Source organism: Amphibalanus amphitrite, unplaced genomic scaffold (assembly GCF_019059575.1).
Source record: "Amphibalanus amphitrite isolate SeventyFive unplaced genomic scaffold, NRLGWU_Aamphi_draft 000015F_arrow, whole genome shotgun sequence".
Classification (NCBI taxonomy): Eukaryota; Metazoa; Arthropoda; class Thecostraca; order Balanomorpha; family Balanidae; genus Amphibalanus; species Amphibalanus amphitrite.
In genome coordinates this window covers 745,773-772,453 of record NW_024881511.1, presented here as the reverse complement: position 1 = coordinate 772,453, position 26,681 = coordinate 745,773, and the positions used below count along the sequence as shown (strand labels likewise).

Below are 26,681 nucleotides of genomic sequence, written 5' to 3'. Positions count from 1 at the left end.
CCGTCAAGACGTGGCCATATGACAGCAGGCGCAGTTGACTGGTCTTCTAACTAGTTAGTGAGGTGAGGTGGGGTCACTTGTGGCCTCATCTGAGGTAAGACTCGTCACACTTTAAATTCCCATAAACAAAAATCGCTGTCAAGATTTTGGAATTGAGCAATCATTGGCATAAATGTTCATTTTTTTATTTCCCATGTCTATAATGGACTATGAAGTATGACCTAAAGCCATTTCAGTTCGGATATTATGCGACCTCATGAGGTCACGTATCCTCATCCGACCTAAAAAGAAAAATCGTTAAAATATTAATACGTAACTCATTTGTTATAGTTAGCTACCAGAGGTCATAACGATTACTACTCCGAGCAACTAATAACACACGCGTCCAGCACGGGCCTGCGTTCGGCACGCGGCGGTCGTCATGGTAACGGGGCGGCGTGCCGCGGTCCGGGTGGCCCGAGCGGGTCCGCTGGGGGGTCACTCGCCGCCCGGGGCGCACCGCTAGCGGACGTGCCACTCCAGCGACGAACCGACGACCTCCGAGAGAACGACGCGCCTAGTGTCACTGGTTTGGGACGCTCGGCTATAAAGGTGAGGATACGACGGGACACGCGAGGGGGAAGCAATAATGCATATTGCTTCCCTGGAGAACGTAAATGAACGGGTCATGAACCCTAATTTGTGTATAGGGATACACATTTGTACATAAATTGTACCTACTGTTGCATTTGTGACTTAATCAGTGGGTGAGATAAAGTCATTTGAGTTTAGAATCTTCAATCTCATTACATTTCCTTCTAATGTTCCAAGGAAAAAATGATTTTTTTTTTTTGTAAGAAAAGGCGGTAGACGTTTTGTTCAGAGAAATGATTGTGATTAAAAATTCGACTTATTGCACGTTGTCCGTCGTAACTATGGCCTATGCATAATGCATAAACATCTATGTCTGCGTAACGGTGAATAGAGCTATGTATTTAGGCAAGGTTGATAAAGACATTTATGTGCATTGTGCAAGCAGAAGCAGGTAGGTAGGTAGGTATGTATAACAATGGGGTACTGATAATTAGCTCATTTTACCATTATACCCGAACCCGATAAGCTGTTTGACTTATCGAATAAGGACGGGTAAAAAAAAAAAACGTCAGCCTGGGTGCTTCCCGGTGCTGTAAATTGTAATGTCGCTCGATAAATGCCTAATTGAATTCGATTGTTGTAAATGTCGGATTCAGAGCTTGTTTAGAAAGGCGACAAAGGTGTAGTGGTCGAATAGAGGACAGCTGAAATAGATGCTGAATTAATCATTCAGTTTGACAGCTATTTTCGCGATCATTAGGTACCCTGCTGTGGTCGGGTCGCTGAAATTTGAAAAAGGTCAAAACTGTATGTTATAGCCATGATTGATGTTTACGATAAACGGTTCACCCTATATGCTAACGTACTTTAAAGGGACCCTCCCACCTTCAAAAAAGTTAATGAATTGGCACGAAAGTGATGTCGCTCGGTTCAGAAAGAGCGAAAACGAATATCTACCAAATTTCATCGAAAAATATTCACCGGTTTTCAAGATACTAGACTTTTACTTTTGTTTACTTTTTGGGATCTCCGCTGTTCCTAGCGACTTTATTTAAAAGTGCGGCATTTGTTGCGCGCAAAGCAGCATATACCACCGCGTGCTACCAAACGTTTTAGTAAAAGATTTAAAAATCGTTAGATCTCCGCTGACGTCACAAATTCTAAGGGGGCATACCAATGCACTAGCCCCTTAGAATCCGAAAACTGCAAGTTTGAAATTCCATATCTCCGAATTAAAGCATTTGTCGCTGTTGTGAGTGCCCAAACCGGTATTTGCAGGCCATGGCCACCAATTTGGCTATCTCAGCTCAAAACTAATGTTAAGGTGGGAGTGTCCCTTTAATCTCCCTGGGCTTTGTAGGTAATAATTTGCCGTAAGCCGTTTATGTCAAAGTGGTGCGTTCATTTTACACTCATCGAGTGGACCATGCTAGCCTATAGGTACCAACATTGTTCACAAATTGTTCTGAATGCTAGATGTAAGATGGTCAATGTCGTGATTTTTTATTATTTCGCTGTTTCTAATAGTCGGCTTTAATGTGAGATCGCCATCGGCACAAGTCGTGTCTAGACACTAAAACGTTTATCGAATAACTACAGCCATTTGTTTCTGAAAAAAGGCCATAGAGCACCTAAAATGTGTTTTAATAGTCTACATGATGCGGTCCAATTTTCAAAAGGCATTCAAAACTCCCGACACCGCTTTGGCCCGGCGCGGCGCGGCGGCTCTGTTGCTCGACGTCTCGGCGTAACATAACAACCGACGGCAGGTATGCTGTGCCGCATTGCTCCGGTGCTGTGCGGTACAGCCTACCTCAGCTCAGCGCTATACGGGCTGTATCGGCGGCGGCCCGCGGGCCGCGCTGCCCGTAGTCAGACCGCGAACACAACGGTGATCCTGTGCGGCAGAGAGGCGTAGGCAGAGCCTGTGGCTGTGACTGTGCCGCGGTGGTCCGCCATATCCGGCTCAGCCGTCATCACTGCGCGCTGCCGCTCGGTTCCGCTCTGCGCCCCCCCCCCCCCGCCGCCGGCGGCCCCGCCCCGCTGCGGTGACGCTTCCGCCCCTGCCCGGAATGTGCGCCCATCCCGGAAGAGTAACGGTACCCCCAGACTCCCCTGGTCAGTGGTCAGCCTACACTGGACGCTGGCAACGAGCATATAGGTCCCCGAGCACCAGATTGGAAAGTTCACTTTAGTCTTTGAAATCCGGTTTGTGTTACGAACACCGGGCTAAAAATAGGCAAAACGTGTGATTTCTTTACTTTATGAATTCGATGTTTTGCTATCCACTCACGTTTGGTTAAGTTAGTTGACGAAACGAAACGGAGCACCGTATTAGCGTATTAGCAACCAAACACTGTTAACTGGCGTTTTTTTTTTTTGCAAAGTAATAAGGCAAATTAATGCTGACTTGGCATTCGAAGAAAGCTGGTCGAATCATGCTGGTCAAATCGTGTTTAGTAGCCATGGTCTGCAGTTGTATAATTATAATGCCATAGAAGCTGTCAGCTGCAGTCTGCACCACCGTCCACCCGACCCATCACCGGCAGCCACCAAGCGCATGGCTGTCGGCTGTGCCGTGTGCGCCTCTCGGTATAAAGTTCGGCTCCATCCGTGTTCGTTCCACTGTGTTCGTCACCCGGTGCCGGTGCTAATTTGGTGCACCCACTGCGGGCGTGGCTCCATTCCCCGACCACCCCTGATCGATAGAGGCCCCGCCGCCCCGCATTCCAGGTTAATGCCCCCAGTGGCACCGACAGAGTGGGCATAACACGGACAAGGCGGTCCGATTTAGGACACGGCAGTGTCTAGTGGGAGACATTCGGAAAGTCGGTGGACGCTGTACAACAACACAGAAAGGAATGTTCATAATCGATGCGACCGAATGAGCTCGTGTGCACGCTATTGAGTTGACTGGCAGAGTCGGTTGGGGAACAGAAAAATGCCCGCTCATCGCTTACGTCCAGGGCATATCCAGACACGTCAGACACGCCGTAACTCAAAATAAAACAACCCACAGCTCCGCCAAACGATTCATTAAACAAATTAGCAACCAATGGGTGTCAGGGGTCTTCGGCGTAAAGCCGTCGAATGTTGCTGTTGTTATGCCATCTAACTATGTCATATTGAAAAAATGGGGTAGGAGCAGGACAGTGATTATTTCCCGGAGCGTTATGAAACAATGCAGCGATTATGTCCCTGAGAGACTTGGGCAGCACCACACGGTTCCCCGAACGACAGGGGCGTGGCACGGCGATTAGGATGTCTCTGAGCGACCTGGGCGGTAAGAGCTCTCGGATGAGCCGGGAATGAACCTATACGCCATGTCCTTTGGATTGGATAATATTCAGGCTAGATATAGCTGCGCTGTCTCGGACAAGACTATTCAGGCACACATAATTCATGTCCGGTGGGTGCCCTTTGTCATTCCTGCCGTTAAACGACAGGGCAGTGACTAATATCGGCCTCCAATTCATCAATAATTACAATGTGAACACGCGACACGCCAGCCCCACGCGCCTCCCCTCCCGCCCACCCGGTGAACTGGGGCCGCCATTCGGCGAATTGACGCCGTACCAACACGGGTGCTAGACAACATTGTTCTACTCATGTAAGAAACGGCGCCGATGCACAATATGATTTGCAAGACTTCAGTGAGCAGCTGATTCAAAGGTGACATCCTTTAGTAAGAACCTACATGGAGAAATGTGACTGAAAAATCGCAACATGTCTTGCGATTCGTTAACAGGATCAGCCGGAACTCGATAGGTAAACAAAAATAATGATAATAAAATCAATGAAAATTCAGGTAAGCGATAGACACGTAGCACACATAGGTCGCCAACTGTATATTTTTGATAATTCTAAAAATTTTGTATCCCGTTTTCAGATGGTCCTGTGGAGGCCGGCCAGCCACCGGCCGGCTGCCCTGCTGGCTCTGGCAGCCCTGCTGGCGGTCACAGCTCATGCCGCTCCCCTGGAAGAGGACATCAGCCTGGACGAGCTGCTCAGTTCGCCACAGCAGTCCGCCCTGCCCGTACAGGTGAGTGACGTCACACGAAAGCCCGTCCAGGTGAGTGACGTCACAGAGCAGGCCGTCTTGCCCGTACATACAGGGTGGTGTTTCACCGGTGCTAGCAGCACGCTGCTATTCCATTTCGCGAGCTGACGTCACATTTCTGGTAGTGTTGGAGGAATAGGCTTGTTGACGTCTCCATGGGAACCCAATTTGACACGTGTAATAGCAGCGCGCTGCTATTACCGGTGAATCACCACCCAGGTAAGTGAGCTGGCACAGAGGACAGTTCTGCGAACTATAGACGTCGACGGCCTAATGGCTTACTCAGGAGCAATTACGCAAGGATGTGTCAAACGTTTACATATTGTAGACAGGCTGATGTGTGTCAAAAGTCCACGGTTAGTAGAAAATCGACACTTTGGCCACGGGTGATCGGCCATCTTTGTAAGAATCTCTGTGGACTGTGGAGGTCGGCCAGTGGTCAGTGCCAGGGTCGCGGTGAGCCGCGCCGAGCGCTGACCACCCGACCCCGGGCCGGCTGGAGCTCGGGCGGGGCAGGCCGCCGGCCGCGTCAGGTCATTATCATCCTGTGACGTCAGTTCCGGTACCGCACCTAACCAGCACCGGTCCACCAACCGACGTGGCGGGAGCAGTCGCCTGCCCTCGGGAGTTCACGGACGAAATTAGTGTAATGAAAAATGTTTATCGTGTGTTGACCCGAAATGTGTCGTATTAAAAATTAAAATCGTTTGAGCCATTAAATGAATAAAGTCAGGAGTGTTAGCCTCGCAATGTGTGGCTAAATCGTTTTTGTGCTATTTTTTTTATAAGAAGAATGAAGACCATCATGGTTCATTAAAACTCAAAATTAGGTATTATGATAAGGACGTTTTTCTGTTTAAAAAATTGCACATTGACAATGTCAACATAACGCAGCAGTATTTAAATGTCAAACGGCCGGATAGCGCTTAGGGTCAAGCTAACATATAAAGCGTCAGCTCGTGTAATTATGCATTTAATTGTGCTGTCTGAAATTAATGGAAGAGTTTCCTGGAGGTTCGGTTTGCTATGTGATATCACTTCATAAGGTTAATCGGGTTTTAAGGGTATACTAGCAAAAGTGTATAAGGAATATACAGGTAATGGGGGGGGGGGGGGGACAAAATAGTTTACCGGCAATGCACGTGATTGTCGAGATTGACTTATCTATGGTCCAGTGTGTTCCTACTTCAAAATCCTTCCAGAATGGGCGCCACTAGGGCCAACATGACTGGCGTGGTATTGCCGTTTTTTTTTTGGGGGGGGGAGAAGTCACGGAAGCAATGACATCATTCATACCTACGCATTACTCATGAGGGCAAACATGACTCATGCTTCCCCAGAAGCGACACATCACTGACAAGCTCACCGTGTGTGCTTAATTGGTGTCTTTTTTGTGTGTGTGCGTTTTTTTAAACTATTTGTTAGGTATTCTATGATTGCATAACTTCCTATAGGCTGTAAAAGCAAAAAGTCAGTCAGGGGCTCAGCGGGCTGACGTGTTCTTGGGCAGCTGGTGCCATGTAGCAGACGACTGTATTCGATATGAGGAGGTTGCTTTACGCACTCATCGTTCAGTTGCCACATTGTGTCATAATTGTCTTTGTTTGTCACATTGAGCCGTGTTCTGACCGTCACGTTTGGCTGCAGTCGACAGCTGTCCCTCTCCTCCCCTGCCCAGAGCGTCCCACCCCCTCGCTCAGTCAGATTGGACTGGGGCGGGTTGGCCGTAGTTATAACGAGGCCGCGGCGGCAAAAACCACGGCAGGGATCTCCGGCCACCGTGACATCATTCGAACGGACGTAGAGGGACATATTCTGACAAACAGACGCAATTTTGCCGGACATAGAGAGACATCGAAGTGACGGTCCACAGCAGTATCGCAAAATTTGTCGATTTGGGTGCGACCTGACATCCAAATGAAAATTATTTTGCATTCTCATCCCCATTTTTAAGAGCTATTTCCAACTCCCAATTTTACTGACAGTAAGCATTTGGGTGCTGGTCGTTTCCCATCCTGCAATCTGTCTCAGTTGCATATAAATGTGCGCCCTTGATCCCTTTTCCAATCTTTTAGGGGCTTATGTGATTGACAATTTTCCACTCTTATCCCCCTTTAAGGCGAGCTATTCCCCTCTGACACCCAAGGCAAAATACAATTTTGGGACACTGCACAGACTCACTGCAACATGTCACGGTGAATAACAATGTTGCATACCAATGGTTACGATTTACGCTCACTCAATACCACTGTAGTGACAGTCACTTTTCCAGAGGGGTTTGTCTGGAAAAAAGAAACTTATGTCCGGCGCAATATAGCATATTCGTATTGCGTCAGCTGCAATGGGAATACGGTGGCCAGTTCATTTTCATTTTTACATACTTTTTTATTCCGAACCATTGAAGCAACAACCTTGTTTTTTAGCGCCGAACCGTAAGTCAGCAGCAATCAGATTGACCAAGGCCGGCTTGACTGCCGGTCGATAGGCAAAGCGCAGGTGCTGTTTCAGACCGCGATGGGCAGCGTCGTAATTTTACTGCGCGGCGTCGTGACGGTACTCCTCGCCAAGCACCCGCCTGACAAATGTATAATCCGTGGCAAGGTCGTAGCTGGTAGCATAGTCGTAGCTCATTAACGGTAAAAGTGATTATAAATTTATGCTAATTTATGCCTAGACATTTGTCAATTCGTTTAAGACGGTAGGTAGATGATTGACGATCAAGGAGGCTTTCTGGCACCTCCGGAACTAAGAGGCTTTTATATTTCTGCATAATTTACCGTTTCTGCATCTTTCATGCCCATCAGGCGCTTTTTTCATGTAATCATTATAATTCGTAGTACGGAAGGCCGGTAGTGGCATGGTCGCAATGATGCATACGAGTATACATATCCAAACCGAGCTTGCGGCGAGTGGATCTGGTCGATGAGCCTGCACTTTGTCGTACAGTATTTAGGTCAAGGATCTGGTCATCATGCATGCTCGAGCCCCATCATTCCAATTTGCTGGTCAATAGCAGGAAGCCATGGTCATCGTTCTACAGCAAATCGACAGGCTCGACTGTGCGGTGGTCCCATAAAAGTCGTTCCAAAATGATTTTAGTAGACAGCGAAATTGGAGTCCATCAAACAACGGCGCTACCGGGACCTTCGCTCAGTTCCGTGTGCACTGTGCGCTCATTGCACGACAGCGTAGCGACCTTTCTGCGGCCTGCGCACCGGTCAATGTTAATGTGGTCCGAACAGAACCGGTCGCCACCACTGCCGGAGCGTGAGCAAAGACATGGGGCTGCGAATGGATAGTTATAAGTCATTACCGACCCAGTCCCAGTCACAGTATGGTACAGTCCTTAGCACGGAGAGGGAGAAGATTCATGTTACCGGATTAGCAGTATTGCTGCGACTGCCTGTCCTAGTCTGCCCGATGACAGCGATGTCCCGTGGTATTGTCGGACATGGGGAGGGGAGGTCAGAGGGTTCAGGGAGGGGCTGCGTGTCAGACTGTCTGTGACTGGCTTTCCATAGTGATTACTGAACCGATTGGGGGCAGGCGCGCATTAACCATTCATTGGGACCCGACGACTCGGCCTGGGTCGATAGACAGCCGTACCGACGCTGTGTTATTCGGGGAAATCGGTGCAACCGAACCGAGCAGGAATGCGCCTGAGGAATCCGGGGGCCTATCGCAGGCTTCGGTTTGCGCTACCAGTAACAGCTCCTGCTTAGGAAAGTGCAATAGAAACATGATTAAAAGTCAATAGAAATGCAAAGTTGTGTATGGCATAAAATGAATACGTTTTCGGTCATATAGCTTATGTTGAAGACAGCTTGCTGGGTCATCGGGCAGACCTTTGCCCCTGAGCATGAGGCATTCAGTTTTTTTTTTTGTTGTTGTTGGTTTGTACCGTTCAAAAGTAAGAGCAGCCAGGCATAACACTATGAATCCATAGATATGGAACGACACATACGGTTTCAACTCGTTCGCTTAAACTCGTCATTTGACGATTAACCTGTGACCTCGCCCGGCGGGCGATCGCGATGATTGGTAGCAGTGATTTGGTGGGGACGGTGGACGGGGACGGGACCAGGAGGTCAGCAGGGCCAGACCAGCCCGGACGTGGCCCGCTCCACGCGTCACGCCCGAATTGGGCCACCTCGGCATGACCCTGAGCCAATAACGAGCTGGTTTGGGTATGGGCTCACAATGCGTTATGTCATATGTGTGTCTCTGCGAGTGGAACAATTCATCTCCGTCTAATCAGAGTGGGTCGCTGATTGATGAGGAAAGGACCGGCCCTCGGCGCAGGGGGTGTATCAGTTCCGCCAGCCTGGGTCGGCTAGGTCCGGCTCCGGAGCACGGGGCGCGGCCGGCGGTGCAGTTCACTCAAGCACGGCGGTGAGCGGGGCCCGTTCACTATGCCCGTTGATCTGTTCTGCAGACCGCTGAATGCTACATTGGGCAGTGAGGAAATGCTGCAGCTGCTGATGTGCTCCAAATTACACCCCGCTGAGATCCCGATGACACCGATGACAGCCCATGACACAGCCCTGACACACCGCTGATGCGTCCATAACACGCCGCAGATAGACCGGTGACACGGCGACTGACACGCTGCTCACCCTCTGTTACAGACTCGAATCGAGCGGCAGGCGGAACGACGGCCTGATGACGATGAGGAACAACCAGGTAGGTCACGGTACAGGGTCATAGTCACAGTAAAAGGTCAAAGGTCATGTACTATGGTAAGGTCGCAGTACAGGACCACCGTAGCACAGCGGTCCGGCAGAGCAGTAGTCGTCCTTAAAAAGGTGTTGACTTTTGAGTGCTTTGAAATAGACGATTGTGTTGCGCGATTATGAAATCTTATCGGATACCTTCTTTCGTCCAAACCACGTCAGTTAGGTAACGTATTTGACATTTTCAGGCAGCCCGGACTGCGCGTTCGGCAGCGGCGGCCGCGACTCGCTGTGCGACTACTCCAACCCCAACATGTCTGTGCTGATGTGGCGCAGCTCGACCGGAGCTGGGGCCAACTGGGTCGGAGGACCTCCGGAGGACGCCGACAATGCCAAGGACGGTGAGCGAGATGATGTCCCGGGGCACTGATCGTGGAATACGGACGTGGGGATTCTTAGGGATAGTGATGGCGGTATTCTGATGTCGTGACACTTATATTGATACGCTGACGTCGAAATACTGGCATCGAGACATTGATGTCGGGGGACAATAACGGCGATGAACTGATGCTGAGCCACTGGCAATCTCTCCGATGCGGAACATATTATTATTGATCGTGTATCGACATCTGTGACGTACTCATTATCCAGTGCGCCCGATCGTCGATAAGTGCTCCTATCCATTTTACACCACTACCGCCTCCCTGACGAGCTATCGTGGATTTCCGGCAGGTGGATACGCCTTCTTTGAGACGTCCTCGATGCCGACCGACGAGGATGGAGCCAACACCGAGTCAGCCATGCTGTACAGCCCAGAGATGCCCAGTACAGGGGCGGCCGGCAAGTGCCTCAAGTCAGTAAAACTCCCCCCATAAATATACCGAACCGCTGTGTGGTGTAACTGAGTGCATAGCGGCTGCTCATACTCAGAAGTTTCCGTTAATCTAAGGAAAGACTACGCTCGCTTCGCTCGCTCCGTAATAATGACATGTCTATTGGTGTTTACGGTGTGGTGTGTGATTGATCAGAAAATTTTGTCACTCGTCACGTTTGACTGTTGATAAACTGAGTGGAGTGTGTTTGCGTCTGACGGACCCGACGGCCGACGCTCGATTGCGCCCCTCAGGTTCCAGTACAGTAAGGCCGGTCTGAGCGTGGACCGTCTGCGCGTTCTTCTCCACCCCGTATCAGACGACGAACGGGACGGCAGTACGGCCGACCACCGCGACGACATCGTCATCTGGGAGTCAGATAGCGTTGACGACCAGGGCTGGACGCCCACCGAGAAACTCATCACCTCCAGCCGGGACCACACGGTACGGGACGGAACGGGGGCATCTGAATGTCTGTCTGTCTGTCTGCCTGCCTGCTTTGATTGTCTGGCTGCCTGTCTGTTTTGTTTGTCTGTCTGTCTATCTTCAATCTTAGCTTTGTCTGCTTGGAGGAACTTAATAACGGAAATGACGTGTCTATTTGTTTGCTTATTAAAATGTTTAACAATGACTTGAAGCATGCCAAAATGTAGCTAACGAGGCCGTTCGTTCGGGCGGCAGATTGTGTTCGAGGCCATCCCGCTGAAGGGTGAGAACCGCAACTACCGCGGCTACATCGCCATCGACTCGGTGCGTCTGACCGAGGGCTCCGACTGCGCCGACGAGTGCACCTTCAACGCCGACACGTGCACCTGGACACAGAGCGACGGCGACGACTTCCAATGGACGAGCGCGCGCGGCACCACCAACCCCAAAACGGGGCCCATGCGGGTATGTTACGGGCGACTGGAAACGAACCGTGGGTCAGCTGTTGTGCCGGGGCTAAAAAAGCCGCGCTTGTCATGTTCTTATGAAAGATGAAACTTAGTTGTGATAGATACGTTACTGGGGCTAGTAATCTATGTTACTCGGGCTAGTAAAGTAATCTCGACTCGGGCCTCTAGGTGAAAGGGCTCTGGGTTTGTGCCTGTAAAGCCGATCGTATTGAGTGATTACTGTTGAGATGCTGTGATAATAATTCCATGGGCCCAAAAGTAGACGTTTTTCTTCTCACGAAGACATGCTAGTCCATTTTGTCGATAAATTTACCCGGGGAGTTCTCGTTGCCCTGAGTTCATTTCTTGCGCTTGAGCGTTGCGGCACAGCATGTCTTCAGGCGGGCTGTGAGCCATGCGGCACAGTATATGCGTTCAGGCAGACTGTAAGCCTTGCGGTACAGCATACCTTCAGGCGAACAATGCTACTGCCATCTAGCGGCGAAAGTTGAAGTATATAAGCAAGCAGGACTGCACGGAGTGCAGATGTTGCAAATGATAAAAAGAACAATTAAAAGCAGTTGAATCGATACTATTAGTAGAAATAGTCAAAATGCGGTGGATTTTGTGCCGGCGTTGGTGCTTTCGTAGGTGTGTAATGATTCCCTTTGTTTCGTTGTCCGGTAGGTCGGCTAAAATCGTGCAGTGATATATCGCGGATGTCACCCCCTTTCGTGCTGCGTCATGTAGATAGACCAGAGATAATATTTAATTGCCGAGTGGGGATTGTTTTTTGTTAGCATTGACTATTTCTGTCCCGTAATTAATCATGCCACATTTGTCGTTCCGCTCCCGGCCACGAGACGTGAATTCTAATGAGCAAAATTGACTAACCTAGAGTTTGCACAGCCATTCTACCGCACGAAGGAGCTCAGAACACTTTGGAAGGCGACTGACCCCTGGCCTGTGAGGCCTTTACCCTGTGACCTCCGACAAATGGGCTCTCAAGCCTCATTATAGCGATTTCTACCTCCAACTTCTTATGCAACAACCATTTACTCGCCTGGCCTCTCCCTAGCCTCTGATAAATAACCTGACCCTCTGACCCTGACCCCTCACAGGACCACGGCAGCAGCGTGATCGGTGGCACGGCCGGAGGGTACGTCTACATCGACGCGTCGCACCCGCGCCGGCCCGGAGACAAGGCTCGCCTGCTGTCCCGTCAGCTGCCGGCCACACAGAGCTCCGAGCCCATGTGTTTCCGATTCTGGACACACATGCACGGCTCCGGTATCGGCGCACTGCGGGTACTGAGAATGGTCGGTGATGACGAGAAGGTGCTGTGGACGCTGTCCGGCCCGTCCGGTAACCGCTGGTATCAGGGCCAGGTGCCGGTGACCGCCTCCGAGCAGTACAAGGTCAGTGTGGGGAGGGGGAGAGAGGGAGATGAAGAGTAAGGGAGAGATTGGGGAAAACGAGAGAGATAAGAGATATAAATAAGATAATGAGAGATGCTGTCCTTTCCTCGACCAATGTCGTTAGCCTAACACATTTAGAACACATGTAGTTAAAAAGGCACCGTCTATCCCGGATCATAAATGCCCCGGGCTGCCGAGGTGCCTTGCATACAGCGACTGCAGAACAGATGCCACCTGATGGGCCACCGGCAGCGTCTCACCCCACCACCCCCTCGTCGGCACCGTCTGAATGCCCTCCCTCCGTCGGCAATGTCTAAATTCCCCCTCCCCGTCGGCAGATCGCCATCGAGGCGGAGGTCGGCGTTGACGACCTGGGTGACATTGCCATCGACGACGTGTCCCTGACACCGGGCGTGTGCCCATCGGCGCCTCAGGCGGCCGCCCCCGACTCCAGCGACTGCACGTTCGAGGTGAGAAAGCGGCTCTTCAGCCTGTCGGCCTCAGGGTTCCGGCTGTCATTGCTGCCGCCAGAGCGTAGGATCCGCGTTTTAGCAGCCAGACGGTGAAGTCATGAGTCGCTATATTTTTTTTTCAGCAGTATTGTTGGCCGTTGTGAGGACCCCTCATCGTGCCATCTCCACTAACACTTTTCATACCACCGTTCCACTCAGGTGGACGAGTGCGGCTGGATGAACCCGGGCCGTCGCGAGGGTCTGGACAGGATCGACTGGCGGCGTATCACGGGCCGGGACGCTCTGGCGCCGCGTACCGACCACACCCTGCGCTCGGAGCGCGGCTACCTGCTGCAGCTCACCTACTCGGACCCGCAGCGACCCGGCGAGTTCGCCTGGCTCATGTCACCCACAATGGAGGGCAGCGAGCGGCCGCACTGTCTCACGTTCAGGTGTGTATGGCTACCAATGGGCAATGGGGATGATGTGTGTATGTGGGCGGGGGCGGGGAAGGGGGCGATCTGACGTGAGGATGACTTGTGTTGTGATGATGATTTTGAGTTTTCAGGCGCCCGGATTATAATAGATTATCGGCGCCCATGGGATGACTTGTCGGACATGTGGTTGGGGACTGACTCGATGACCAACCAGTCATAATTGGACACAACATAGACCTCTGTACATAGACCGGTGTACAGAGGTCTATGGACACAGTAATACAAATTCATCAACTGCTTTGGAAGCTATTCCGTAGTAATTTTTGGCTCTTCGTTTACTATAGGACAGGTGTGTAGCTATTTGTGTGCTGGAACCAGAGTACGCCCACTCTCTCCTTTTCCCAGCTCGGCCGTTAGCGGCGTCTTACGGCTGACGCGCTGCCCAATCCCCCTTACGTCCATCCTCAGGTACTACATGGACGCCACGATCCCGAGCACCTCTGGCTCCCAGGTGGGCTCGATCCGCGTGCTGGCTCAGTACCGCGACGAGGACGATGACCTGATGACAAAGCCGCTCTGGTCAGTCCGAAACTCGCAGAACGTGCGCTGGAGCTACGGACAGACCACTGTCGACATCCGCCAGAAGCACAAGGTAGGAAAGCTGATGCTGTCAGCCCGACGTAGAGTAATAACTTTTCGTCCTTCGTGCCAGGTATGACTACGATATCACTCTTAGTACGTATCCGTCATCTTGCAGAACGGCCAGTCTTTGCGAAACTTCGCTCTGACAGACAATGCCTACTAAATTTGTATTTTCAGTAGGAAGCTCGGTACTCGTGTCCTATGCATTACGACCACCGATTCTTGCACTAATTTCGTGTCTTCCACTCCCCAGATCATCTTCGAGGGCATGTGGGGCCGCAGCGCCAAGGGCGCCATCGCCCTGGACGATATCACCTTTGTGGACGGCGCGTGCGACCAGGAACCCGAGTACTCCATGGTCACCGAGGGCGACTGCGACTTCACACGCGACTCCTGCGGCTGGCGCAACTCGACCACCGACAGCGACGAGCAACAGCGCTGGCGCCTCGCCACCGAGGACCGCAAACCGCGCAAACTCGAGGACCACACTCTGCACACCTCGGAGGGGTACACCTACTTCGACGCGTTCAACACCAACAAGAAGGACGCGGTGAAGCTGCGCCTGACGTCGCCGCCTCTCCAGCCGGTCGACTCGGAGCGTCTGCTGTGCGTTTCCTTCTGGTACGCGTCCCTATCCCGCTCGGCCACGGCGACACTGAGTGTGGTGAGCCAGCCGGTGCCAGCCGAAGGCCAGGAGGTGAACCCTGACGACGAGCAGACGCTGTGGACCCTCGGAGCCGAGGAGGTGGACGAGGAAGTCACCTGGCGTCACGGCGAGGTGCAGATGGACGCCAGCCGGCCGCTGCGCGTCGTCTTCGAGGGACGCGCCACCGACTTCGGATTCGCTCTGGACGATATCAGCCTGCGCCGCGCCGCCTGCCGCAGTGAGTATAGGGATTTGGGAGAGGGTAACGGACTACGAATGGGAATAGAACTAGCGTGGGAGCGATGGGAGGACTCAGTGCTCGATTTGAGCTAAATGTGTTGCAGAGCATGGAACGGGCTGGGATTCAGCCGATCCATTGACCCGCATTGGACATTGGACGGACATGCTTCGGCTTGGACGCAGTGGCCACTGTGTATGACTTGTCTCTCCCGGGCGTTGTGACTGACCAGACCGTTCAATCACAGTTCGTCCAGCCGAAGCGGACCCGTCTCGTCGCGATGAAGACGACGATGAGGACAACACGGTTCGTCAGGAGGTCTAAGGGAGCGGCCGGCTGCTGTTTCGACAACACAGCCCGACCCGGCGCCGTCCCGGCCGGCTGATGAGCTCCATAGGCCGTGGATATGCGCCGCCCTCGGTGTCATCGGGCAGTGTTGCCGTCATTTTATTCTAGCTGTAATCGTATTGAGGAGTGAGATAGTTGTGAATGTCCGGCATCGCCACTCGACGTTGCGGGGCTGAGTAACACTGGTTCCTCAGTTGAGTAGGATGTCCCGTACGAAGGCTACACCGCGGCTCCGTCCAGGCTCCCCAGAGCCCATGCGCGCGTGTTGGCCTATGTCTGTGTGAGTTTGGGATCCGCGTGAGGCCTCGCCGGTGTACCACTTCCACATAAGGAGACGGTGCTCCCCCAGTCCGCGGGGTCAGACCCTCCGTCCATCCCGGTCATTCAGCTCGGCATTACCGTGATATTGTACTGCATCACTTCATAGCACTCCATGTTAGCATCACCCTCTCTCGTGACTGTATTCTCATACGGACTCGTATTTTAGCATAGTCGTATTGTCTCCATTTGTCTCGTTTGATACACGCGGCCTTCAAAGTCTGTTTATTCTGAATCATGTCGTGTTGTAAAGACCATACCAAAGAGAATACATATCAGTAGCACACGAGGTTTGAAAACCGAGCTGAAACGCAATACGAGCCTACCAACACGACAGCCGGCCAACACGAACAAGTGCAACTCTGAAGAAGAAGAAAACGATCCTAGAAGGAAACCGCTAAGCAAACTAAACCAAGGCAAATAAATCAAATCAAAGCTGAAAGCACGCCATTGAGACGAGAAGGCAGAGATATCCTCTTAAAACTGCATATGGCTTGCATACGGTGGCCACAGGAGACTGAAGCCAGAGAACGCCGCGAGGCGGACCGGCTGGTCAGCGGCGACAGCCCCGCCGGCCGCAGGACCGCCGACCGGCGCCGCCAGCGGCCCTCAGCAGAGACCACATCACAGCAAAGCCTCCTTCCCGCAAGCCCACAGCCCGATCGCCCGCCAGGCCGCCGAAAACGCGACAACAACCCGCCCCGGACCCTCGAACCGCCGCTGCACGCATACGAACACCGCTCAGATATACAGTGCACGCCAGACCGAACACCCACGCCTACCGGAGCACCTTCGTTCTCACGCACACTGATAGCCCGCAGCGCCCGGCGCCGTGCACCCATCGCAACGAGAACTGATTTCCGAAAGTGTGAGAGGTGCGGGAGTCCCGACTGGTCAGCCGTACCGGTGGTGAATTGGTGCATAGGGCGGTGGTAATACCGATCCAAATACTAGGAGATCCACCGCAGATGGGCGTAGCTTTACGAACGGCGGGCTCTCGCTCGCCTCACATTCACCAGCACGGTACGAGAGCCGTCGACACCCTGTGCGCCCCTCCCCGCGGCACGACCTCCCACTGCCCCCGCGACCTTTCCGTCACCGCCAGCCCCCAGAGACCGGCAGCACGCCTCGCTCGGCGGCACCGTCTCGTCTTTTATTGTTACCCAAAGCTGGGTCGGGCCACGGCAGCGCGACTGGCGGATGGAGGGTCGTCCCTCCCTGCCTCCGAGCGGAGGCACGTGTCTGTCCTGCTGGGAGGGGGCGTCCCTCCCAGCCGGGGATGGAGGGACGTCCCTCACCTGCCGATCAGAGGAGGGCTGTCCCTCCCCAGACAGCAGAATGGACGTCCCCCTGACCTGGCAGGAAGAGCGTCCCTCCCACGCGCACCATCCCTTCCATCCGGCGGAGGGAGTCCTTTCCCCATCATCAGAAGGGATATCCGTTCCCAACCCGCCGACTGGCATGAGGAGAGGAACGTCCTACCGCGAGACGAAAGAACACCCTCCCCTGCCACTCCTCCAGCCCTACAACGGACTGGTCGCCTGCACTCACCGCCCTCCGCCCGCCCGTCTCAGTACCGCGGCCTTCCCCGGCACAGTTCCACTCTCCGCGCAGATCTGCTCCGATCCCGTCCGTCCCTCGCGCGCGCGGCGCACTCACACGGCTCAGTGGGCGCGTCGCCGGCCGCCGCGGCGCCGCTGGCCCGCCGCTGGCTCGCCAGACATCGATCCGTTGTTGTACAGGTTGCTGAGAATGTCCTCCAGATCGCGGTCACTGCGGGGAGCAGGCGGAGAGATTAGTCACAGGCAGGGCGGCACGCTTTACGACGGTTATAAGCTGAAACATAACACAATAACCAATAGCTAGCTCAGGGAGCTGCAGCATTACAACAGTGGTGTAATACACTCATCAGACACGCATTGGCTCTGTCAGCAGACAAGGTAAAACGGAATCGGTGCATTGATGCGGGCGGGACAAAATATCCACGTCTGTAAAGATGTTTCGAAGAATTATCAGAAAACTATGATTATGATTATTAACTATGAACTATTATCTAAGATTATAGCTCATTGAGCATTCATGGGTCAGTGAAGACCCCATCAGCTACATGAGTAGATGGGTGCATCCCAGTTCATTCGAAGATTACTTTACTACGCACATTCCAGTCTGCCTTCGGGTTAAAGGCCTTAGAAGAAGGGGAGCGAGCACCCACGACTCACGAGGGCTCAAGGGCGGGGAGGGTGAAGCGCGGAAACTCACGAGGGGCTCACGGGGGAGGGAGAGGGCCGTAGGCACTCACGATGGCTCGTCGGCGGGCGGCCGGTGCCGTTTGGACAGGGGGGTGGGGTGTTCGTTCACTCACGATGGCTCGTCGGCGGGCGGCCGGTGCCGTTTGGCGCCCGATATGATGCGGTACTGAACCGTATGGTGGTTGGCCTGCAGGTGTTTGAGCGACTGCGACTGGCAGGCGGCCCACTCGCTGATGTCGAACACCCCGCCGTCCATACAGGCGTAGTAGCGCCAGAACAGGCCCAGCCACCGGCTCTCCGCCCAAATGTCGCCCTGAAATGAGGAACAACAGGTTATAAAGTTGCGATTGATTGCTGAGGCACCAACTAGCATGCAGTTATGACGACAACAATTATACGATGTATTAGTGCGGATACAGCGGAGGAATATCGTCGGAATTTATGGTATCGGAGGAAACAACAAACTTATCATTTCGAGATGAAACATGACACTAGCTGAGAGCACACACTGGTGTGTCAATCAGTCGCTTGATGGTTCGCGAGCGGCCTGCAGCTTACAAGAGTCGCAATATCTATAATTAGTCCCAAGCGCGATCCCATGTCGTCAGTAAGCATTTGAACATGTCTGGAGGGCAGGAATCATACTTCGGCCTCCAAACGCAAGTACAACAGACCATATTCTCGAATCCCTAGTATCCTGCTGTCGCTACACGCACACTGCATCTTCTCTTTGATCGCACCATTCGCGGCCCGGTCCCTGTATGTCTCACCTCTCTGGCCGCGTGCTGGATCTTGCAGGTGGCGCAGGCCCGCGCCGCGTAGCACGGTCGCTGTGTGCGACTGCGACGGTGGCGCTGGTTGCAGTTGTTGCATCTGGCGACACACGCGTCATCCGAGTCACGCTTAGCTCACAGAATGGCTAAACGATGTGGAACGGAGATCATACAGTCACTGTATCCACCGGCCAAACATTCGCCAGTCGAGCCCCACTGCCGCAAGTCGAGACTTCGTCGAGAAGCGCAGTTACTAAGGCACCAACACGCATCGGGTGATCCGCAAATACGGAAACACTGGCCAGCAGACTGACCGAACACAACTGTATCGAAGCAAGCGAAGATAAATAGTTACACTGAGCAAGGAAAGGTGTAGGCAAAAATGTAGTAAGAAAAGAACACTCGGGATGGCTGACTCGTTTTAGGGCACAACACGTTAAAAAAAAGCCAGAAACAGGACAGCTCCAACTGCAGTAACTAACCGGAGCGTGTTCTGGGTCTCTTCGATCTTCTCGCGGAGCCGGGTCATGAGTTCCTCGGTGTACTGTCGGAAGGCCAGGTCCACCTCGCGCTGCTCCTTGGCCTGGGCGTCGAACGCCGCCCGCTGCTCCTGGAGACGGAGGGACGCACATTGAAGACCAATAGCATCCGGTACAGGCCCAGACGAGGCCTCGAGTCCTCCGCGGCGTCACAGCAAGACCGGAGGAGCATAACGTAATATCCGAGCGCTTGTGAACACAAACCGCAGTACGAGTATAATCCGTAATGCGATCACATTGTCAAACTATTTCCTGTCATTTTAAATAAAACAAAATAAACAGCAATTAGGCGTGGATATCATCAAAAATACCCCGTGCTCTGATTTAAATACAGATGTAATTTAATATCTTAGCATTGCCAACTACCTCATCCTATCAGCCAGTGCCAATTATAGCGTAACTGTGAGAACTGATGTCTATAAATAATGACACCGATCACCATCTTTCTATGTTCTCCGCACCCACGAAACTTACTGGTAATCCGATCAGCTCGAAGGCGCGCCGCAGAATCTTGAAGGCCTCGTCGGCGCCCGGTGAGCGGCTCTTATCCGGGTGGACGAGCAATGCCTGACGCTTATAGTACTTTTTAATATCGGCGTCCGAGCAGTTGTGCGTCACACCCAGAATACTGTAGAACGAAATACATGGGTGGTGTCAAACGGTTTCAGCCGTTCAGTACACGAAAGCATGAGTGGCATAAGAATCAGAGCATATGAATTTTGGTGCCAGCCAAGTAAGCCGACTGACATGAAAGTTACTGAACAGCATGATTCATACGGGCGTCAGAGGCGTACTGGGTGACCAATGACCACTGTCGACCATGTGTCACCATGTTTCACGAGCAGTGACCGTCGGCTTGGCGACCACGCCGTCCCTCACCTGTACGGGTCCTTATCCTTGCAGGCCAGCAGTCGTTTCATGGCGTCCTCGCCGGTGGCCGGCAGGGAGATATTGGCCGTCAGTCCGGAGCCGGCGGTGCCGGAGGCGGCAGGCCGACTCCACCAGTCGCGTATCGCCGCCAGTCGGGAGGTGACCGCGGCGCGGGCGCGGCCGGCGGCGCGGCAGGCGCGCAGTCGGCCCGCCTCCACCACGGACAGTATCAGCACACCGAGCAGCCGGGACGACATGAGCGTCACGTCACACACCAGGTGCGCCAGCCAGGCGAGCAGCGTGCCCACCAGCGCCACCCCCGGCGTCAGCTGGGCCGCCAGCCGGCGCAGCAGGTCAGAGGTCGGCTCCCCGGCCTCGCGCCGGCCGCGGCCGCTCGCCCGGCCCGGCCGCGCGCGGAACGCCAGCTCCTTGCTGACACGCTCCGACTTGGCGGCACCGCCGGGTGTGAGCAGATTGAGCGGCTGGGAGCCCCGAGACTGCGACAGCGTCTTGTTGTCCGGCTTGTCCATCGTCTCTTCGGCTGTCAGGACAGAGGAAATCGGTTAGGACGTACGGTTTCACAAACGCTTGTCAATAAAGCAAAATATGGCGAAATATGGCTTGACCAGCACGGCTGCACCACTAATGACTTAAATTACCAAGTCTTCAAAATTCGAAGAAAAAATATTACGAGCGAACGGGGAAACGACACACCACTGCCAAATGCTGTGAATGAGTGCCAATTGTCAGTTTAAGGGCAGGCGAAAAATCCTTACCGACTTTCTTGCTCTCGTTGGACGTTTTTCCGGCGCAGTTTTTCTGTTTGCCGACATTGACGTCGATTTTCTTGGTGTCGCCGGCGGTGGGCGGCGGCGGCGGCGCGTGCACATGGGTCTGCGCCGGCCCCAGGGTGGACGAGGCGCCCAGGTTGTTGTTATAGTTGAGCGGCCGGCGCTGGACGGTCGGCTGCGCCCGGTCCGGGTTGTTGTTGAGCGTCTCGGCGCGCCGGCCGGCCACCGAGCAGTCGGAGGACTCTGTGGGGAGAGCGGTACTCCTTCAGAGCACAGCACGGCAGAGGACCTATCTGCCGGCGAGCATCTCAGTCGATCGGGGCGGATCGACCGCGCCGTCATACGCGACTCATTGATCCATGTAATCAGACATCAGGCACGAGCTCGACAGGAGCCCGCACAGAATGCCGGAAACATCACAAATATGCAAGAAAGCCATAAGGTGAAACTAACGAGATTGCAACGAAAATCGATATTAGGTTCCCAACCCTTTTGAACCAGTCGACTTGATCAGTCGACGTCTGCAAAAATGCGTGGCGTGTCAAAAGGCTTACAACAGAATTACCACTGGACAGCGCAAATACAGCTCACCACTTATAGCAAAACGAAAACCTTTATGATTTTACAACTGTACAGCAGCCTAGGTTTTCGTATTATAGAGCAGCCATTATAATTGAAACTGTACAATTACTGAAGACATGGGACATTCTCCTGCAGGGCACTCATAAGTATTGTCCAAATGTTCCATTAATAACTCACCAGAGCGTGATGATTTGCCGCTCCGTTTCTTCTTCTTGCTGGTATCTGCAGGTTTGCCGGGCACCTGTGGTGGTGGCGGCGGCTGCTGCTCCTGGGCAGGCCGGCCGGCGGGGGCAGTCGGCTGGCGCGCAGGGGTACCTCCAGCCGGAGAGCCGCGCGCCGCTGCCCTGGTCACTGTGTCTGCCGAGGAGCGGCGGCGGCGACCACCGCGGCCGCCGCGCCGTGAGCCACCGCCACTCTCCGACTCGCCGGCGCGCGCCGTCTGCCCGCGAGGCCCACCACTCTGCTGACGCCCAGCCACCGATCCCGAGTCCACAGACCGCTGCGCGGCGGCCGGAGGGGCCGGCGGCGGCCGCGGCTTGGCCAACACGGCCGAGTAGCTCGGACGAGCCGGCTCAGCGCGCGTCACGACCACGGGAGTCGGTGTCGGACTGGCGGGCGCCGGCTCCGGGGTGGCCGGCGCCGCCACCGTCACACCCAGCTCCTGGACCATGTCTGCGACTGGCGTGGATGGCGGCGACGGCGGCGTGTCTGCCGGCTTCACCCCGAACGACACGGGCAGGCCGGAGTCGGCCGTGGCCGCGTCGCCGCGCCAGCCACCGAACAGAGTGCTCAGGAAGGAGGGTGCCGCGGCCGGCGGCGGCGGACTCGGCTCCAGCTGCGGCGGCGGGGCCTCCATCTGACTGAGATGGGCCGCCAGGTTGTCACTGATGCGTGCTGTACCAAACTCGCCGTCCCCTTCATGCTCGGGCTCGGCCCCAAACGCGGCCAATCGCGGTGAGAAGCGCAGCGCCGAGGGCGCCGTGGTGGCGTGGAACGGTGCCGAGACGGGCGGCAGCGGCGGCGGCGCCGACAGGAGGCCGGCCGGTGAGCTGAGGTGGCGCTGCAGCGGCCCGTCGTGGCCGCCGAGCGCGCCCAGCCGGCCGTGCTGCAGGCGCAGGCCGTGCAGCTCGTCCGGCTGCAGCATGTAGTGCTGCTGGTGCTGCGGCGGCGGCAGCGGCGGCGGCTCGTGCAGCGGCATGTAGTACGGCTCCTCCTGGTAGAGTAGCCGCTCGGCCGGCGGCGGCGGCGGCGGCGGCGGCGCCTGGAAGAACGGGTCCGGCGGCGGCGGGTAGTGCGCCGGCGCCGGCCCGCCGCCCAGCTCGTGCTCATGCAGACCGGCGTACGGCGGCGGCGCGCCGGCCAGCGAGTGGGGCGGGTACAGGCCCGGCGGCGGCGGGTGGTACTGGGCCGCCAGATACTCGGCCGGAGGTGGCGGCGGCCGGCGGCGCACACTCTCCGGCGGCCAGCCGAATGGCATCCCCTCCCTGGGATCCATCTCCGGCAAACTCTGCAAACAGGAATGGACATAATGGTAAGACAAACCAGGGCACTGCCGATCCCAAACAATGGACCAGTGACCCATGAATGTTGGCATCAACGACTAGTGATTACCAACAGTACCTGTAACTTTGGGAACAATACTGCTGAGTGCTGAGCTTGTCAAATAACAAACCATGACAAGGGTCTTACAGCCAGTAGGGAGCTCTTAAGGATATGTGTCAAAGCTAAAATAGTTAAAACAGTTTCACTATCATCCTGGTATCACAGCTCTGATTACAGATGCATTCCAACACATGGCTTAACCCGCGCCCCGTAGGGCTATCGGCGGACCCTACCACCCGTGGGGGGGGGGCGTTTCAGCCCCCCCTAAGATCTCGGAAATTTACCGGCCGATTTTCAAAACTCAAACGGCGTTCGATAGCCCCACCCGGGAACTACCTTGTGACCAAATTTCATTGACCTAGGTCAAACCGATGACGTCACAGGTCAGGTCAAAGGTCGGATTTCCACCGGTCACAGGCATTTCAAGAAATGTGTTGTGAAATCGAGTAAATTGGTAAGTTATTGAAAACCATCGACGGTACATTGTTCGCCAAACACATACTTCGCTTACTTCGCTATCTGAGGTCACTGATATCAGGTCAGGTCACAGAGGTCAGGTCACTGGGGGTCACCTGGGGGTCACAATATGAAAGTGTCGTGTGATACATGTTTTATGGTCCATTTTACATGACAAATGCGATTATGTGGGTCAGGCAGCCTTTGGGGCCAGTTTAGGCCACGTTTTGGTGAAGGTCAGGTCAAGGTCAGGTCAAATTAGGTCAAATTTCAAAGTTGATATTTTTGCATAAAATGGGTATCGATTCGACGCAGCTCGTCACAGGGATTCTAATGGTGGTCTTTGTTTTGCTCTACGTTGTCTAGAATTGCCAAAAATTGAGTTTGAAAATTTGACGTCATCATTTTGGAACAGTTTTTTTGCTATAACTTGGCCAAAAAACAAGATATTGATCTGAAATTTGGTATGTAGATAGAAGACGGTAGGCTCTAACACATATATTCCGGTTTTCCCGAAAATCAAAAAAACTTTTTGGATTTTTGGGCAAATATATCCAAAAAATTGCTTTTTTAATTTTTGGGGTCAAAACTCAAAAATTTAAAAATTCGAGATAGCAGTTTTGTAGCCCTGTCAATTCTACACCTTTTATGTCCTGATCATTTTTCTGTATCTTCAAAGCTGTAGGCCTAACAGCTCTTCTCGCGAAGGTCTTTTATCGGTCGAAAATGGCAGAACATGACGTCATTCTGACGTCATTTGTGGCCAACCTATCATAGCCTCTGGAAAAATTTTTGGTCACAATGTGTAAAATTGATGCCCGGAGGGGTCCTGAAAGTTTGGTGGCGATATCTCTAGCCGTTTAGGAGATATCGACGGAAAAGGACAGGGGGGCCGTTTCGGCCCCCCTACGGGGCGCGGGCAGTGCTGAGCAGCTGTGCCAGTTTTTCACTGTGCAAGAAAATATGATGCACATTGCACTGGGAAACATTCAGCAGATTCCTCAGAAAAGTACTCAATGCATTGAGTGAGTAATGAGCTGAAAATGTGTCAGGTGAAGTATGAGCCCTCCACTGCTCGCATGTCACTTCTGGTCCTGCATCAATAAATCTACTACATTTTTAATTTAGTGCAAAGGTATTTTACAAAAAACTTGCTTCAAAATTGAAATGGAATTGGGATGCCGTAGGCTGGGCACAAAAAGTGTGAAAATGATGAGCTTTAACCCTCGCATGTGTAGGGGGGGGGTCGGATGGACCCCCCCCCATGGTTTTTCGCGAATAACTCGCGTAAAAAGCGGCCGATCGCGACGAAACTTTCAGTAGCCTCGCATTGATCAATTTTACACCTACCCTGAAAATTTCATGACCCTGACCCAAATGACCTTTGACCTGTGACCTCTTTTCCGAGACCATGTTTGGCCGGAATCGCGATTTCGCGTATGTCGGCTCGCCCTAGCCGCGTGTTTGCAAGCTTTTCGTGGTTTCAAACGTTCAAACATGTGATTTGATGTTACTCCCGTGTGTGTCAAGGTCACCTGAAGGTCAGGTCAGGTCATTGACCTTTGGTGACCTCGGGTGACCTCGGTTCACTTTTTCGAGTTTTACATGTTTCTAGGCTAGTTTTTGGAGCTGAATTCGAATTTAGCAACCATTTGAACATTTACGAAGTAGTTTTGGTGACTTCGCAACATGTTACGAAGCTGTCAGAGGCGGTTGACACGTACTACGAATACCCGTCACGACGCCTACTGGTTGACCTGACCTGACCTGACCCGACCTAGTCTAAATGCTTCAAGACATCATCTGTGATCAAAACTAACACGATATTCGTGATCAGCACCCCGAAAAACCCCTTAGCAGCCACACTTTACGACTTTCTAACAGGTCCCGATTTTCCCGACTTTGGGTCATTGACCTGACCTGGAAGGTCAACCAATGACCTAGGACCTTAAAATTGGGTATCATCGGCTTCCTCTCGTCACGGGCAACACGCTCGTTTTTTCCGCGAAGCTCTAGCTCGATCAGGGGCCAAACGGCAAGGGGGGGGTCCAACCGACCCCCCCCCTACACATTAGAAGCTGGCAAACGCCGCACACATGCGAGGGTTAAATACTTCTAACTGTATCACAAAGGATGCACATCACAGTGAGCATGTGGTGGTAGGGTCATTGCCATTCATGTAATAAGGTACCTACCTTACCTATGTAATGTATTAATAGGTAGGTACCAGCAAAACAAAAATAGCCATTTAAAATGGCAACCCTTTATCTAGCCTCATTTTTAAACCTATGCTACGTGCAAATTGACATTTGCACTCTGTGCTCAAAATTGAATAAATCCCACAACATATTGTCACAAATCTTTCATCAATCAACAAGCTGGGGGAATAATAAAACAGGCAATAAGCATTGAACTTCCCCATAAAGTGCTGAAGGCAGTGTGATGTGACATGCTGTGGATCTGAAATGACCACCAATCAATTTGTCTGAAACAGACTATCAATGCAGCATTTTTGATCAGAAATTTGTCTGGCAAGGCAGGAGAAACATACAATTACCTACCTACCAATTTTTGACATTGTGCAAATAATATGGAGAACAAAGGTTGGAATCCAACAGGTGGTAAGAACTAAGAAGTTACAGTGCATTTTATCAACATTCAGACTAGATTTTTGGACATTTCAGCTCTGTGTCAAGAATCAAGATGGAGATGTAGGTTCAAATCCCACTGGTGGCGACAAATTAGGCACTGTGCCAGCATCTAAGGCATTGCAGCATTCTCAACAGCAAACAACTTCAAAATAACACAAAGATAAACATTCTGGGCACTGTTTCACCACAGCGAACTGAGTGCAGCGGTGCATTGAGGTTCCATTGTAACATTAATACAATCAACCCTGATGTTCGCAATGCTGAAGCATCAAGCCGAATTCGTCTCAAACAAAACACCAATACAGCAGCGCAACATGCTGCAGTGCCGGGCAGTGAATCAGGGCACTGGTGGATCTACCCAGTAATTGAAGGCCAAGAAATAACACCAAATGGCCTTGAAAAATGTAAGAATCAAACAAATCTTTGATACTCATAATTCATAAACCAACCTTTTCCTATTATCGGGTGGTAATATTGAATGAATGCTTCATTAAGGTTAAATGAAATGCACCAGGGTTCCGTGATGATTGGTTAAATAAATATATAATCTACAGAAGCTCAGCAACAGACATAAAATCACACAGGACTACTATATATTCCAAATTCAAGTGTTGTG

At 52.9% G+C, this 26,681-nt stretch overlaps 2 protein-coding genes across 2 annotated transcripts; one reads left to right on the top strand and one right to left on the bottom strand.

Annotated features, from left to right (window-relative positions):
* Window positions 1-429: 429 nt before the first annotated feature.
* LOC122385715 (MAM and LDL-receptor class A domain-containing protein 1-like) lies at window positions 430-15,838 on the top strand. Its single transcript, XM_043374168.1, has 13 exons — window positions 430-591; window positions 4,463-4,615; window positions 9,262-9,316; window positions 9,555-9,707; window positions 10,039-10,159; window positions 10,433-10,622; window positions 10,860-11,069; window positions 12,175-12,471; window positions 12,810-12,941; window positions 13,143-13,375; window positions 13,829-14,012; window positions 14,256-14,886; window positions 15,134-15,838. The coding sequence occupies exons 2-13, from the start codon at window positions 4,463-4,465 to the stop codon at window positions 15,208-15,210; spliced, it is 2,436 nt and encodes an 811-aa protein (XP_043230103.1). The 5' UTR covers window positions 430-591; the 3' UTR covers window positions 15,211-15,838.
* On the bottom strand, window positions 15,765-26,681 carry LOC122385706 (nascent polypeptide-associated complex subunit alpha, muscle-specific form-like). Its single transcript, XM_043374156.1, has 9 exons — window positions 26,515-26,681; window positions 21,534-22,863; window positions 20,760-21,017; window positions 19,993-20,524; window positions 19,588-19,741; window positions 19,057-19,184; window positions 18,572-18,674; window positions 17,915-18,114; window positions 15,765-17,325 (listed from the first exon to the last, which is right to left on the bottom strand). The coding sequence occupies exons 2-9, from the start codon at window positions 22,849-22,851 to the stop codon at window positions 17,217-17,219; spliced, it is 2,802 nt and encodes a 933-aa protein (XP_043230091.1). The 5' UTR covers window positions 22,852-22,863; window positions 26,515-26,681; the 3' UTR covers window positions 15,765-17,216.

What these genes read in the sequence shown, in the direction of transcription:
- LOC122385715 (XM_043374168.1), top strand. Translation starts at nt 4,463, where the DNA reads ATGGTCCTGTGGAGGCCGGCCAGCCACCGGCCGGCTGCCCTGCTGGCT. An exon ending in CGCCGACAATGCCAAGGACG is followed by an intron (nt 9,708 to 10,038) that starts GTGAGCGAGATG and finishes GATTTCCGGCAG; the next exon opens with GTGGATACGCCTTCTTTGAG. An exon ending in CCTCCAGCCGGGACCACACG is followed by an intron (nt 10,623 to 10,859) that starts GTACGGGACGGA and finishes TTCGGGCGGCAG; the next exon opens with ATTGTGTTCGAGGCCATCCC.
- LOC122385706 (XM_043374156.1), bottom strand. Translation starts at nt 22,851, where the DNA reads ATGGATCCCAGGGAGGGGATGCCATTCGGCTGGCCGCCGGAGAGTGTG. An exon ending in CAACGAGAGCAAGAAAGTCG is followed by an intron (nt 20,525 to 20,759) that starts GTAAGGATTTTT and finishes CTGTCCTGACAG; the next exon opens with CCGAAGAGACGATGGACAAG. An exon ending in TCCAGCACGCGGCCAGAGAG is followed by an intron (nt 18,115 to 18,571) that starts GTGAGACATACA and finishes TCCTCATTTCAG; the next exon opens with GGCGACATTTGGGCGGAGAG.